This window comes from Schistocerca piceifrons, chromosome 10 (genome assembly GCF_021461385.2).
Source record: "Schistocerca piceifrons isolate TAMUIC-IGC-003096 chromosome 10, iqSchPice1.1, whole genome shotgun sequence".
Classification (NCBI taxonomy): Eukaryota; Metazoa; Arthropoda; class Insecta; order Orthoptera; family Acrididae; genus Schistocerca; species Schistocerca piceifrons.
Window position 1 is genome coordinate 32,549,884 of NC_060147.1, and position 12,765 is coordinate 32,562,648.

Consider the following 12,765-nt stretch of genomic DNA (forward strand, 5'->3'; position numbering starts at 1 on the left):
TATACGAGGGTCATTCAATAACTACAGAGACAAATTGGTGTGGAGGAAAATGTGTTTATTTTTACAAGAAAGAGCACTCCGTCGTCAGGCCACAAGTGGCCTACCGGGACCATCCGACCGCCGTGTCATCCTCAGAGGAGGATGCGGATAGGAGGGGCGTGGGGTCAGCACACCGCTCTCCCGCTCATTATGATGGTATTCTTGACCGAAGCTGCTACTATCCGGTCGAGTAGCTCCTCAATTGGCATCACGAGGCTGAGTGCATCCCAAAAAATGGCAACAGCGCATGGCGGCCTGGATGGTCACCCATCCAAGTGCCGACCACGCCCGACAGCGCTTAACTTCTGTGATTTCACGGGAACCGGTGCATCCGCTGCGGCAAGGCCGTTGCCCTTTTATTATTAGAAAACAATACTTTTTCTACTTTTCAGCGTAATCCCCTTGAACGTTTATGCAATTGTTCCAATGGGCTACAAGCTTCTTTATTCTGGCTCCAAATAACTCTTTATCTCGATGTCTGAACCAATTTCTCACAAACTTTTTCACGTCCTTATTGTCCTGGGACCGCTTCCCATATAATGCCTCCTTCAGTGCTCCAATCAAATGGAAATGACTAGGTGCTAAATCAGGACTGTAAGGGGGATGAAGCAGTACTTCCCAGCCCATTTCGTCGATGGTTTCACAGGTTATTTAGCAATATGAGGACGTGCGTTGTCTTGCTGGAGAATCACACCTCTCCTCTGATACTCTCGACGTCTCTCTCTCATGGTTGGCTTCACCTTGTTTAAAAACAAATCCGAGAAGTATTAGTTGTTGTTGTACGCTTCCTCTTCGAGATAATCCCCAAAACACTGTCAACACGACTTTTCCTGCTGAATATTTTCTTGACAGGCGAGTTGGTGTGTGCTTCCACTCCATGCTTTGTCTTTTTGTGGCTCATAATAGTAAACCCTAGCTTCATCACAAGTTAAAATTTTGTTGAGAAAGTGCTCACCTTCTCTTTCGTAACGTTCCTTTAGCTCCGTGCACACTCTCAACCTTGTTTCCTTATGTAGCTGCGTCAACTCCTTTGGGACCCATCTTTCGCATGTATTGCGGTACTTTAGCTTGTTACAGATGATGTTATGAACTGTACCAGTACTAACTATAACTTTATCAACTATCATTTCTACAGTCACAATGCGGTCGGCACGAATCATGTCATCAATTCGACTTTCAAGTGAGGGAGTTGAAACTGCAACTGGTCGGCCAAAACGGTGTTCGTCAGTCACTGAGTCACGACCATTAGAGTTTTACAAATATTGACCCTAACATTTGTAAAACTCTAATTCCTCACTCTCACACTCCATCCTATTGGGAGAGAGGGAGAGTTTTAGTCTTAGCGAATCCAAATGTACGAAGTAAATAAGTAATTTTTATTTATTCGCAACCATTTTCCACGCAAAAATGAGAACATGGATTTTCTTGAATTACAGCGCCAACTACAAAGAATCAAAACAAATGTTTAAGACAAAATGTACGTAGTTTTTTATGTAGAATCTGATTCTGCAACAAAAAGTGGGGGTTCCCATGTGAAATTTTAAAGTTGCCTCCCGCTCCACCCCCAGAGGGCTTGGTGGCGGGCTAATTCTAGCACTAGCAGATGTCCCTCTCGAAAATAATCAACTTTGGATTCTACACATTTTTTCTCGTGAAGCTTATTTTTCGAGTTATTCTGGTTTGTCAAAATTTACACCCTGTATAATATACAGGGTATTTGTGGAGGAAAGGTCAAAGTAATTCTGAACAAAAAGTGTTATATGAATATAGGTCCGCAAATGCTTCGTTAAGAAGGTATGGATATTGAAAGAAACTTACATTCTGCAAAATTGATGTGCACAACGTGAATGCATACGCAATACGACTGGACCGTAACGTGATTTTCTTGCAAACAGTACAGGGGTACATGCCATGTTTACGCTATGCGACCTATCACGTATTATGGTCATGTGACGTACGTAGTACAATCACCCGTTGTTTGCACAGTTTTGCCGTGTAAGCCGCATTGTGTAGTGTACCGGCGACGGATCGCTTAGCTGTGTAGTGTATGCTGTTAACTGGAGGCCCTAGTGGCGGCCGGGGTGGCCGAGCGGTTCTAGGCGCTACAGTCTCGAACCGCGCGACCGCTACGGTCGCAGGTCCGAATCCTGCTACGGGCATGGATGTGTGTGATGTCCTTACGTTCGTTAGGTTTAAGTAGATCTAAGCTCTAGGGGACTGATGACCTCAGAAGTTAAGTCCGGTAGTGCTCACAAGGGAACCTCCCCATCGCACCCACCTCAGATTTAGTTATAAGTTGGCACAGTGAATAGGCCTTGAAAAACTGAACACAGATCAATCGAGAAAACAGGAAGAAGTTATGTGGAACCGTGAAAAAAATTAGTAAAATATACAAACTGAGTGGTCCATGTGCAAGATAGGCAACATCAAGGAGCGTGCAAGCTCAGAAACGCCGTGGTCCTGTGGTTAGCGTGAGTAACTGCAGAACGTGAGGTCCTTCATTCAAGTCTTCCCTCGACTGAAAATTTTACTTACTATATTTTCGCAAAGTTATGATCTGTCCGTTCGTTCATTGACGTTTCTGTTCACTGCAATAAGTTTTGTGTCTGTGTTTTGCGACCGCACCGCAAAACCGTGCGATTAGTAGACGAAAGGACGTGCCTCTCCAATGGGAACAGAAAACATTTGATCGCAATGTCATAGGTCAACCGATTCCTCCACAGGAAAACACGTCTGATATATTCTACACGACACTGGTGACGGCATGTGTGTCACATGACATGAATATGTTGTCGACCCACCTAACTTGTACACTTGGCGAATGGGTAAAAAGATTCTTCTACCTTGCCCGATTTAGGTTTTCTTGTGGATGTGAGAATTACTCCCAAAATAGTGATGAAAACGTAAGAGTTTGTCACATAAACTGAAAATAAAAAATTAAAATTTTCACTCGAAGGTAGACTTGAACCTAGGCCCTCTCGTTCCGTAGCTGCTCTCGCTAACCACGGGACCACGGAGGAATTTGCTTATTTGTGCCTCTGATGTTACCCATCTTGGTATGGACTACTCAGTTTGTATATTTTCAAAATTTTTTTCATAGTTATACACAACTTCTTCCTGTTTTCTCGATTGATCTGTGTTCAGCTTTTCAAGGTCTATCCACTGTGCCAACTTATAACTAAATCTGAGGGGGGTGCGATGGGGAGGTTCCCTTGTCAGAGCCATTTTTTGGAGGCCCTAGTCACTAACAGTGTTCGTACAAGCGCTGCTAACAATTCCACACGTCTACAGTACTGAGGAATACGCAGATATAAAACCATATCTGCAAGAGAAAAATACCACAGGCGCTTTCCGACTTGACCATCACCTGATCACAGGCTGTTTGCCGAAGTGTTTATCACTTTGCGTGCAACAGACTCTCTTACAAGTAGACATTTTTCGTCCGAGCGTGCACGTCAGCAAACATTGCAAGAACAGGAAGAAATATCGCCAGGTGTTGAGCGCAGTTTCAGTACGAGCATACGACGAATGTCCCTGCTTATCAACGTCCCACAGACATGTGTATGGGAAACATTACATGAGGAAAACCTGTATCCATTTCACATAAAGCGTGTCCAAAAGCCGGCTGGTGTGGCCGTGCGGTTCTAGGCGCTTCAATGGTTCAAATGGCTCTGAGTAGTATGGGACTCAACATCTTAGGTCATAAGTCCCCTAGAACTTAGAACTAATTAAACCTAAGGACATCACACACACCAATGCCCGAGGCAGGATTCGAACCTGCGACCGTAGCAGCCTCGCGGTTCCGGACTGCAGCGGCAGAACCGCACGGCCACCGCGGCCGGCTCTAGGCGCTTCAGTCTGGAACCAACCGCGTGACCGCTACGGTCCCAGGTTCGAATCCTGCCTCGGACATGGATGTGTGTGATGTCCTTAGGTTTAAGCAGTTCTAAGTTCTAGGGGACTGATGACCACAGATGTTAAGTCCCATACTACTCAGAGCCATTTTTTTCGTGTCCAAAATCTCCACGTTGGCGACAATGCCCAACGACTTCAATTCTGTCACTGGGTAATTGAGAATAGTTATTTGCTTCCACAGATACTATTCACTGACGAAGCCCAGGTTTCACGACATGGAATAAACAACACACGCAATAATCATCGATGCTCACGGGAAAATACACACGCTTCAGTGAATAGCAATTTCAAGGTCCGTTTTGCCATAAATGTTTGGTACAGCATGATCGGTAACCTATTGATAGGTCCATTTATTATCAATCAGCGATTGACGGGAGAGAGGTACCTGCATTTTTTGGAAAACTCATTTGTGGAACTATTGGAAGACGTTTCTTTAGCCAACCGAACTGGAATGTCGACATGACGGTGACCCTCAACATGTTACCTTACGTGTGAGGGACCAACTCAACCGCACCTTCCCTAATCGCTGGATTGGCCAAGGCGGTGCTATTAACAGGGCTCGAAGATCACCTGACCTTTAGATTTCTGTTTATGGGGTTGGATGAAATCAGAGATGCATAATGAGAAGGTAAATACACGAGATGAACTGCTTCGTCGCATCATGAACGCTGCAGAATTGATTGGGAACCAACCACAGGCAATGGAACAAGCAACACAACATGTTATCTCGCTAGAGCGCAAAAGTGCATTGACGTTCATGGTGGGATATTCGAACCTGTTTCGTGAACCGTACAACGTCTGTACAATAAGTGTTAAAGCTGTTTGTAAAAGACGTGATACATCATTTTTAACTGAATACATGTAATATGCATGTTGTAATGCATTATGTACTAAATAGCACTCCGTCTTCAGGCCACGAGTGGCCTACCGGGACCATCCGACCGCCGTGTCATCCTCAGAGGAGCATGCGGATAGGAGGGGCGTGGGGTCAGCACACCGCTCTCCCGGTCGTTATGATGGTATTCTTGACCGAAGCCGCTACTATTCGGTCGAGTAGCTCCTCAATTGGCATCACGAGGCTGAGTGCACCCCGAAAAATGGCAACAGCGCATGGCGGCCTGGATGGTCACCCACCCAAGTCCCGAACACGCCCGACAGCACTTAACTTCGGTGATCTCAGAAGTTAAGTCCCATAGTGCCAGAGCCATTTGAACAATTTTTTTGAAATATATATATATATATAATATGCATGTTGTTATGCATTATGTACTAAATAGCACTCCGTCTTCAGGCCACGAGTGGCGGCCTTCTGGGACCATCCGACCGCCGTGTCATCCTCAGTGGAGGATGAGTAGAGTCCCATTAACCCGAACTAATTGGGACAAGACCTTGTTCGGATTACCGATTTGTTCGGATGAGTCGGAATTACGGTGAGGTATACCAAGCAGATAAGTAGGTACACCATGGTAACAAATGGGGACAAGTGTGGGAACAATGGCTCACTCTTACTCCCTGCCCTTATTGTTGTGCATTGCTGAGACCTTGTAGTGTCTGCAGTCAGTGCACCGCCAGTTGGCTCGCAAAGCGCTTGGTTATGTTATCGATCGCTGGCACGTGTAACAGTTGTACTGTATTCGTTCAGGTATAGCGGTGTACGTATTTTCGTCGTGAGTAAACGGAAATATATAACGTCAACACTCAAAGAAAAACTAAATGCTTTGAAGCAGATATAGAATGGTGAAAATGTATCTAAACTGGCAACGGAACTGGGTGTTGGTTAAGCAACCACTTGTGATTGGAAGAAGAACCGACTGAAGCCTGGACAGTCCCGTGCAACCTCTTCGGGAACAACACTCGAAATTCGGCAGACTTTAAACAGTCCCTGTACGATAAAGTGGATGAAGCTCTTTTCCTGTGGTTTACGCAGGAAAGAGAAAGAGGACCTCCTTTGGGTGGAGCACTGGTTCAGGAGAACGCTATTTGCCTGAACAAGTTAATGAATGATGATGAGTCTTTTAGTGCGAGTAGGGGTTGGTTGGACAGACTCAAAAACCGTCGTGGAATACGTCAGCTAACAATTACTGGAGAGAAGCTTTCTTCTGACTGTGATGCAGCGAAGGAATACTTGGATGAGTTTGAAAAAATGATAAGAGAGAGGAAGCATTCTTCCCAACAAATTTATAACGCTGACGAGACTGGCCTTAATTTTAGGACATTGTCAACAAAAAGCCTCGCATCAAAAGCAGAAGACCATGCTCCTGATTTTAAAATAAGCAAAGATCGTTCAAAAACAAAAAAAATGGTTCAAATGGCTCTGAGCACTATGGGACTTAACATCTGTGGTCATCAGTCCCCTAGAACGTAGAACTACTTAAACCTAACCAACCTAAGCACATCACACACATCCATGCCCGAGGCAGGATTCGAACCTACGACCGTAGCAGTCACGCGGTTCCAGACTGAAGCGCCTAGAACCGCACGGCCACACCGGCCGGCTGCAAAGATCGTGTAACTTTGTTAGTCCCTGTCCGTATATTATCGCAACCAGAAAAAGCATGTATGGATGGTAAGCTGTTCAAAGAATGATTTCACGGCCAGTTTGTTCCCTCTATTCGACGGTTTTGTAAGGAAAAATCATTTGTCTCCCTGTGCAATCCTTTTGATTGATAACACGCAATCTCACCCCGGCACTGAGGAATTATGCGATGGAGAAATTGTGGCGAAGTTTTTTGCCGCCGAATGTTACACCACTTCTACAGCCGATGGACCAGGCATTCCTCTAGTGGACAAAATAAAAAAGACCAATGTGAAGGATGTTGTTTATTGGGCCGCTGAGGGATGGCAGAATATTTTAGAATCGCGGAGAAAACTGTGAACATCTCTTGAATTTCAGGACAACCTAATTGAAAAGTAAGAGGAAAATATACTCCAAATGATACAGACAATCCCTGGATGTGAAGAAGCGAGTGAAGTAGGCGTAGATGAGTGGATGGCAGCAAATGGGGCATGAGTGGAGAACCTGACTGACGCTGATTTAGTTGCTGCTGTGACTCGAGACCAGGAAGAAGTGACAGTGAGCCTGAAAGCTGGTGCCACACAGTGACGAAGGAGAAGCCCTTGACCTCGCGCTACGTTATTTGGAGCAACAGTCCACTGCTGCACCCGCTGATTTGATGTTTACGAGACGAAGGCATAACTATATGTCATATAACAGACTGTCTCCATTACGCCAAACAACAATGACTGAGGTTTTGACATCTAAAAAGTAGGGATAAAATGTCCGCTGTATTTTAGTAAGTTTGACAGCTTTTCTTTCATTGTTATGCATTGTTTAAACCTAATGTTTTCTTGCCAATTTTTCTAATACATGCTTACTGTACTCATCATCATCATCATCGTAATTTAAGACTGATTTTGCCTTTCAGCGTTCAGTCTGGAGCATAGTCCCCCTTATAAAATTCCTCCATGATCCCCTATTCAGTGCTAACATTGGTGCCTCTTCTGATGTTAAACCTATTACTTCAAAATCATTCTTAACCTAATCCAGGTACCTTCTCCCCGGTCTGCCCCGACTCCTCCTACCCTCTACTGCTGAACCCATGAGTCTCTTGGGTAAACTTGCTTCCCTCATGCGTGTAACATGACCCCACCATCTAAGCCTGTTGGCCCTGACTGCTACATCTATAGAGTTCATTCCCAGTTTTTCTTTGATTTCCTCATTGTGTACACCATCCTGCCATTGTTCCCATCTACTAGTACCTGCAATCATCCTAGCTACTTTCATATCCGTAACCTCAACCTTGTTGATAAGGTAACCTGAATCCACCCAGCTTTCGCTCCCATACAGCAAAGTTGGTCGAAAGATTGAACGGTGCACAGATAATTTAGTCTTGGTACTGACTTCCTTCTTGCAGAAGAGAGTAGATCGTAGCTGAGCGCTCACTGCATTAGCTTTGCTACATCTCGCTTCCAGTTCTTTCACTATGTTGCCATCCTGTGAGAATATGCATCCAAAGTACTTGAAACCGTCCACCTGTTCTAACTTTGTTCCACCTATTTGGCACTCAATCCGTTTATATCTTTTTCCCACTGACATTACTTTCGTTTTGGAGATGCTAATCTTCATACCATAGTCCTAACATTTCTGATCTAGCTCTGAAATATTGCTTTGCAAACTTTCAATCGAATCTGCCATCACAACTAAGTCATCCGCATATGCGAGACTACTTATTTTGTGTTCACACATCTTAATCTCACCGAGCCGGTCTATTGTTTTCAACATAAGATCCATAAATAATATGAACAACAGTGGAGACAGGTTGCAGCCTTGTCTTACCCCTGAAACTACTCTGAACCATGAACTCAATTTACCGTCAACTCTAACTGCTGCCTGAATATCTATCTAAAGACCTTTAATTGCTTGCAAAAGTTTGCCTCCTATTCCATAATCTCGTAGAACAGACAATAAGTTCCTCCTAGGAACCCGGTCATACGCCTTTTCTAGATCTATAAAGGGTAGATACAATTCCCTGTTCCACTCGTAACACTTCTCCATTATTTGCCGTAAGCTAAAGATCTGGTCCTGACAACCTCTAAGAGGCCTAAACCCACACTGATTTTCATCCAATTTGTCCTCAACTAATATTCGCACTTTCCTTTCAACAATACCTCAGAAGTTTTTACCCACAACGCTGATTAAAGAGATACCTCTGTAGTTGTTACAATCTTTTCTGTTTCCATGTTTAAAGATTAGTGTGATTACAGCTTTCGTCCAGTCTGATGCAACCTGTCCCGACTCCCACGCCATTTCAATTATCCTGTGTAGCCATTTAAGACCTGAAATTCCACTGTATTTGATGAGTTCCGACTTAATTTCATCCACCCCAGCCGCTTTATTGCACTGCAATCTATTGACCATTTTCTCCACTTCCTCAAATGTGATCCTATTTCCATCATCATTCCTATCCCATTGTACATCGAAATCTGAAACATTACTGATCGTATTTTCACCTACATTGAGCAACTTTTCAAAGTATTCCCTCCATCTGCCCAAGGCATCAACAGGATTCACCAGCAGTTTTCCTGACCTGTCCAAAATACTTGTCATTTCCTTCTTACCTCCCTTTCGAAGACTGCTAATTACACTCCAGAATGGTTTTCCAGCAGCTTGACCCAAACTCTCCAACCTGTTTCCAAAATTTACTGTACTGTGTAAATTAAAATGGTGTGTAAGTACAGCAGTTTACCGCACAGTTTTGCATTCTCAGACTAACATTTTTCATGTTCGGATTAACCCAACGTTCGGGTTACAAGGATTCGGATTAGCGGGACTTTGCTGTATATACACACTCCTGGAAATTGAAATAAGAACACCGTGAATTCATTGTCCCAGGAAGGGGAAACTTTATTGACACATTCCTGGGGTCAGATACATCACATGATCACACTGACAGAACCACAGGCACATAGACACAGGCAACAGAGCATGCACAATGTCGGCACTAGTACAGTGTATATCCACCTTTCGCAGCAATGCAGGCTGCTATTCTCCCATGGAGACGATCGTAGAGATGCTGGATGTAGTCCTGTGGAACGGCTTGCCATGCCATTTCCACCTGGCGCCTCAGTTGGACCAGCGTTCGTGCTGGACGTGCAGACCGCGTGAGATGACGCTTCATCCAGTCCCAAACATGCTCCATCGCGGACAGATCCGGAGATCTTGCTGGCCAGGGTAGTTGACTTACACCTTCTAGAGCACGTTGGGTGGCACGGGATACATGCGGACGTGCATTGTCCTGTTGGAACAGCAAGTTCCCTTGCCGGTCTAGGAATGGTAGAACGATGGGTTCGATGACGGTTTGGATGTACCGTGCACTATTCAGTGTCCCCTCGACGATCACCAGTGGTGTACGGCCAGTGTAGGAGATCGCTCCCCACACCATGATGCCGGGTGTTGGCCCTGTGTGCCTCGGTCGTATGCAGTCCTGATTGTGGCGCTCACCTGCACGGCGCCAAGCACGCATACGACCATCATTGGCACCAAGGCAGAAGCGACTCTCATCGCTGAAGACGACACGTCTCCATTCGTCCCTCCATTCACGCCTGTCGCGACACCACTGGAGGCGGGCTGCACGATGTTGGGGCGTGAGCGGAAGACGGCCTAACGGTGTGCGGGACCGTAGCCCAGCTTCATGGAGACGGTTGCGAATGGTCCTCGCCGATACCCCAGGAGCAACAGTGTCCCTAATTTGCTAGGAAGTGGCGGTGCGGTCCCCTACGGCACTGCGTAGGATCCTACGGTCTTGGCGTGCATCCGTGCGTCGCTGCGGTCCGGTCCCAGGTCGACGGGCACGTGCACCTTCCGCCGACCACTGGCGACAACATCGATGTACTGTGGAGACCTCACGCCCCACGTGTTGAGCAATTCGGCGGTACGTCCACCCGGCCTCCCGCATGCCCACTATACGCCCTCGCTCAAAGTCCGTCAACTGCACATACGGTTCACGTCCACGCTGTCGCGGCATGCTACCAGTGTTAAAGACTGCGATGGAGCTCCGTATGCCACGGCAAACTGGCTGACACTGACGGCGGCGGTGCACAAATGCTGCGCCAACACCGCGGTTTCTGGTGTGTCCGCTGTGCCGTGCGTGTGATCATTGCTTGTACAGCCCTCTCGCAGTGTCCGGAGCAAGTATGGTGGGTCTGACACACCGGTGTCAATGTGTTCTTTTTTCCATTTCCAGGAGTGTATATAGCATAACTTTGCGAGACTTTTTGAAAACAACGTTTTACCTTTCTGTATCTCGTATTTATTGACATACCCTGTACCATAAAGAAATATGTAGCGCATAACCAAGCAAATGTTTATTAGAACAGCGAGTAAAAATCTGAAGCAAATCCGTCAATAACTTTTCGATATTTTTGGTAACAACATTATACGACGACTTTTGCTTATATAGTGGTATAGATGATGCATGTTGTTGCTGCAGGAGCGCTTCTATGACGACCCCGACGACACAAAAGACGACAGCACCGCACCGTGGATAGTGCCTATCACGCTGGCGTGGCAGCAGGACATGTTCCAGAACACCGCGCCGAGCAGCTACCTGATCCAAGACACTCCACTGGAGCTGGACATCACGGCCTCGCCGGACCAGTGGGTGGTGATGAACGTCCAGCAGACAGGTACGGTATCAGCGAAAGCTGCTCAACAAGCTCTGGGCCTGTCGGAAGTCCCGAAAGTTCTTTCAGTGAGGCGATGAGGAGCTGGTGGCTGGAAAACCCAAAACGCTAACTCAGTCGCCAGATCTGAATTGCTCCAGTTAGTCGTTCACAATAGCATCTCTCATACATGAAATATGAATTTTGTTGCTTTTCTCCTTTCATTACTCATGGCGGCTATCACTGGTTTTACATTTACAACGATCGGTTTCGGTTGTGACTGCCAGCTATCTTCAGATCTGAAAATTAGAAGACCAAAGTAAGCAAAACATATTTCATTTCTTTAAAATTTTATATACAGGAAAACTTAACAATGTTTGCTGAAAGATCAACAACATATAGAGAATGCTAAAAGGAGTCAAACAATTCTGTTCAAATTTTCACACTAAAAGCAGTTTATGGAGGTACCGTAATTTTCCTGTTGCTCGCAATGACAAGTTGGAAGAAAATAAAACTATGTACACTACTGGCCATTAAAATTGCTACACCACGAAGATGACGTGCTACAGACGCGAAATTTAACCGACAGGAAGAAGATGCTGTGATATGGAAATGATTAGCTTTTCAGAGCATTCACACAAGGTTGGCGCCGGTGGCGACACCTACAACGTGCTGACATGACGAAAGTTTCCAACCGATTTCTCATACACAAACATCAGTTGACCGGCGTTGCCTGGTGAAACGTTGTTGTGATGCCTCGTGTAAGGAGGACAAATGCGTACCATCACGTTTCCGACTTTGATAAAGGTCGGATTGTAGCCTATCGCGATTGAGGTTTATCGTATCGCGACATTGCTGCTCGCGTCGGTCGAGATCCAATGACTGTTAGCAGAATATGGAATCGGTGGGTTCATGAGGGTAATACGGAACGCCGTGCTGGATCCCAACGGCCTCCTATCACTAGCAGTCGAGATGACAGGCATCTTATCCGCACGGCTGTAACGGATCGTGAAGCCACTTCTCGATCCCTGAGTCAACAGATGGGGACGTTTGCGAGACAACAACCATCTGCACGAACAGTTCGACGGTGTTTGCAGTAGTATGGACTATCAGCTCGGAGACCGTGGCTGTGGTTACCCTTGACGCTGCATAACAGACAGGAGCGCCTGCGATGTGGTAAACGACGAATGGCGAAACGTTATTTTTTCGGATGAATCCAGGTTCTGTTTACAGCATCATGATGGTCGCATCCGTGTTTGGCGACTTCGCGGTGAACGCACATTGGAAGCGTGTATTCGTCATCGCCATACTGGCGTATCACCCGGCGTGATGGTATGGGGTGCCACTGGTTACACGTCTCGGTCAACTCTTGTTCGCGTTGTCGACACTTTGTACAGTGGACGTTACATTTCAGATGTCTTAAGCCCGTGGCTCTATGCTTCATTCGATCTCTGCGAAACCCTACATTTCAGCAGGATAATGCACGACTGCATGTTGCAGGTCATGTACGGGCCTTTCTGGATACAGAAAATGTTCGACTGCTGCCCTGGCCAGCACATTCGCCAGATCTCTCACCAATTGAAAACGTCTGTTCAATGGTGGCCGAGCAACTGGCTCGTCACAATACGCCAGTCACTACTCTTGATGAAC

At 46.0% G+C, this 12,765-nt stretch overlaps 1 protein-coding gene across 1 annotated transcript in view; it reads left to right on the forward strand.

The window, feature by feature from the left end:
- LOC124718659 (aminopeptidase N-like) overlaps positions 1–12,765 on the forward strand; it is a 180,877-nt gene that overhangs the window by 102,206 nt on the left and 65,906 nt on the right. Inside the window, exon 10 of the mRNA XM_047244286.1 lies at positions 10,944–11,139. Coding sequence (XP_047100242.1) covers positions 10,944–11,139 — 196 coding nt within the window. The remainder of the gene's footprint in view (positions 1–10,943; positions 11,140–12,765) is intronic.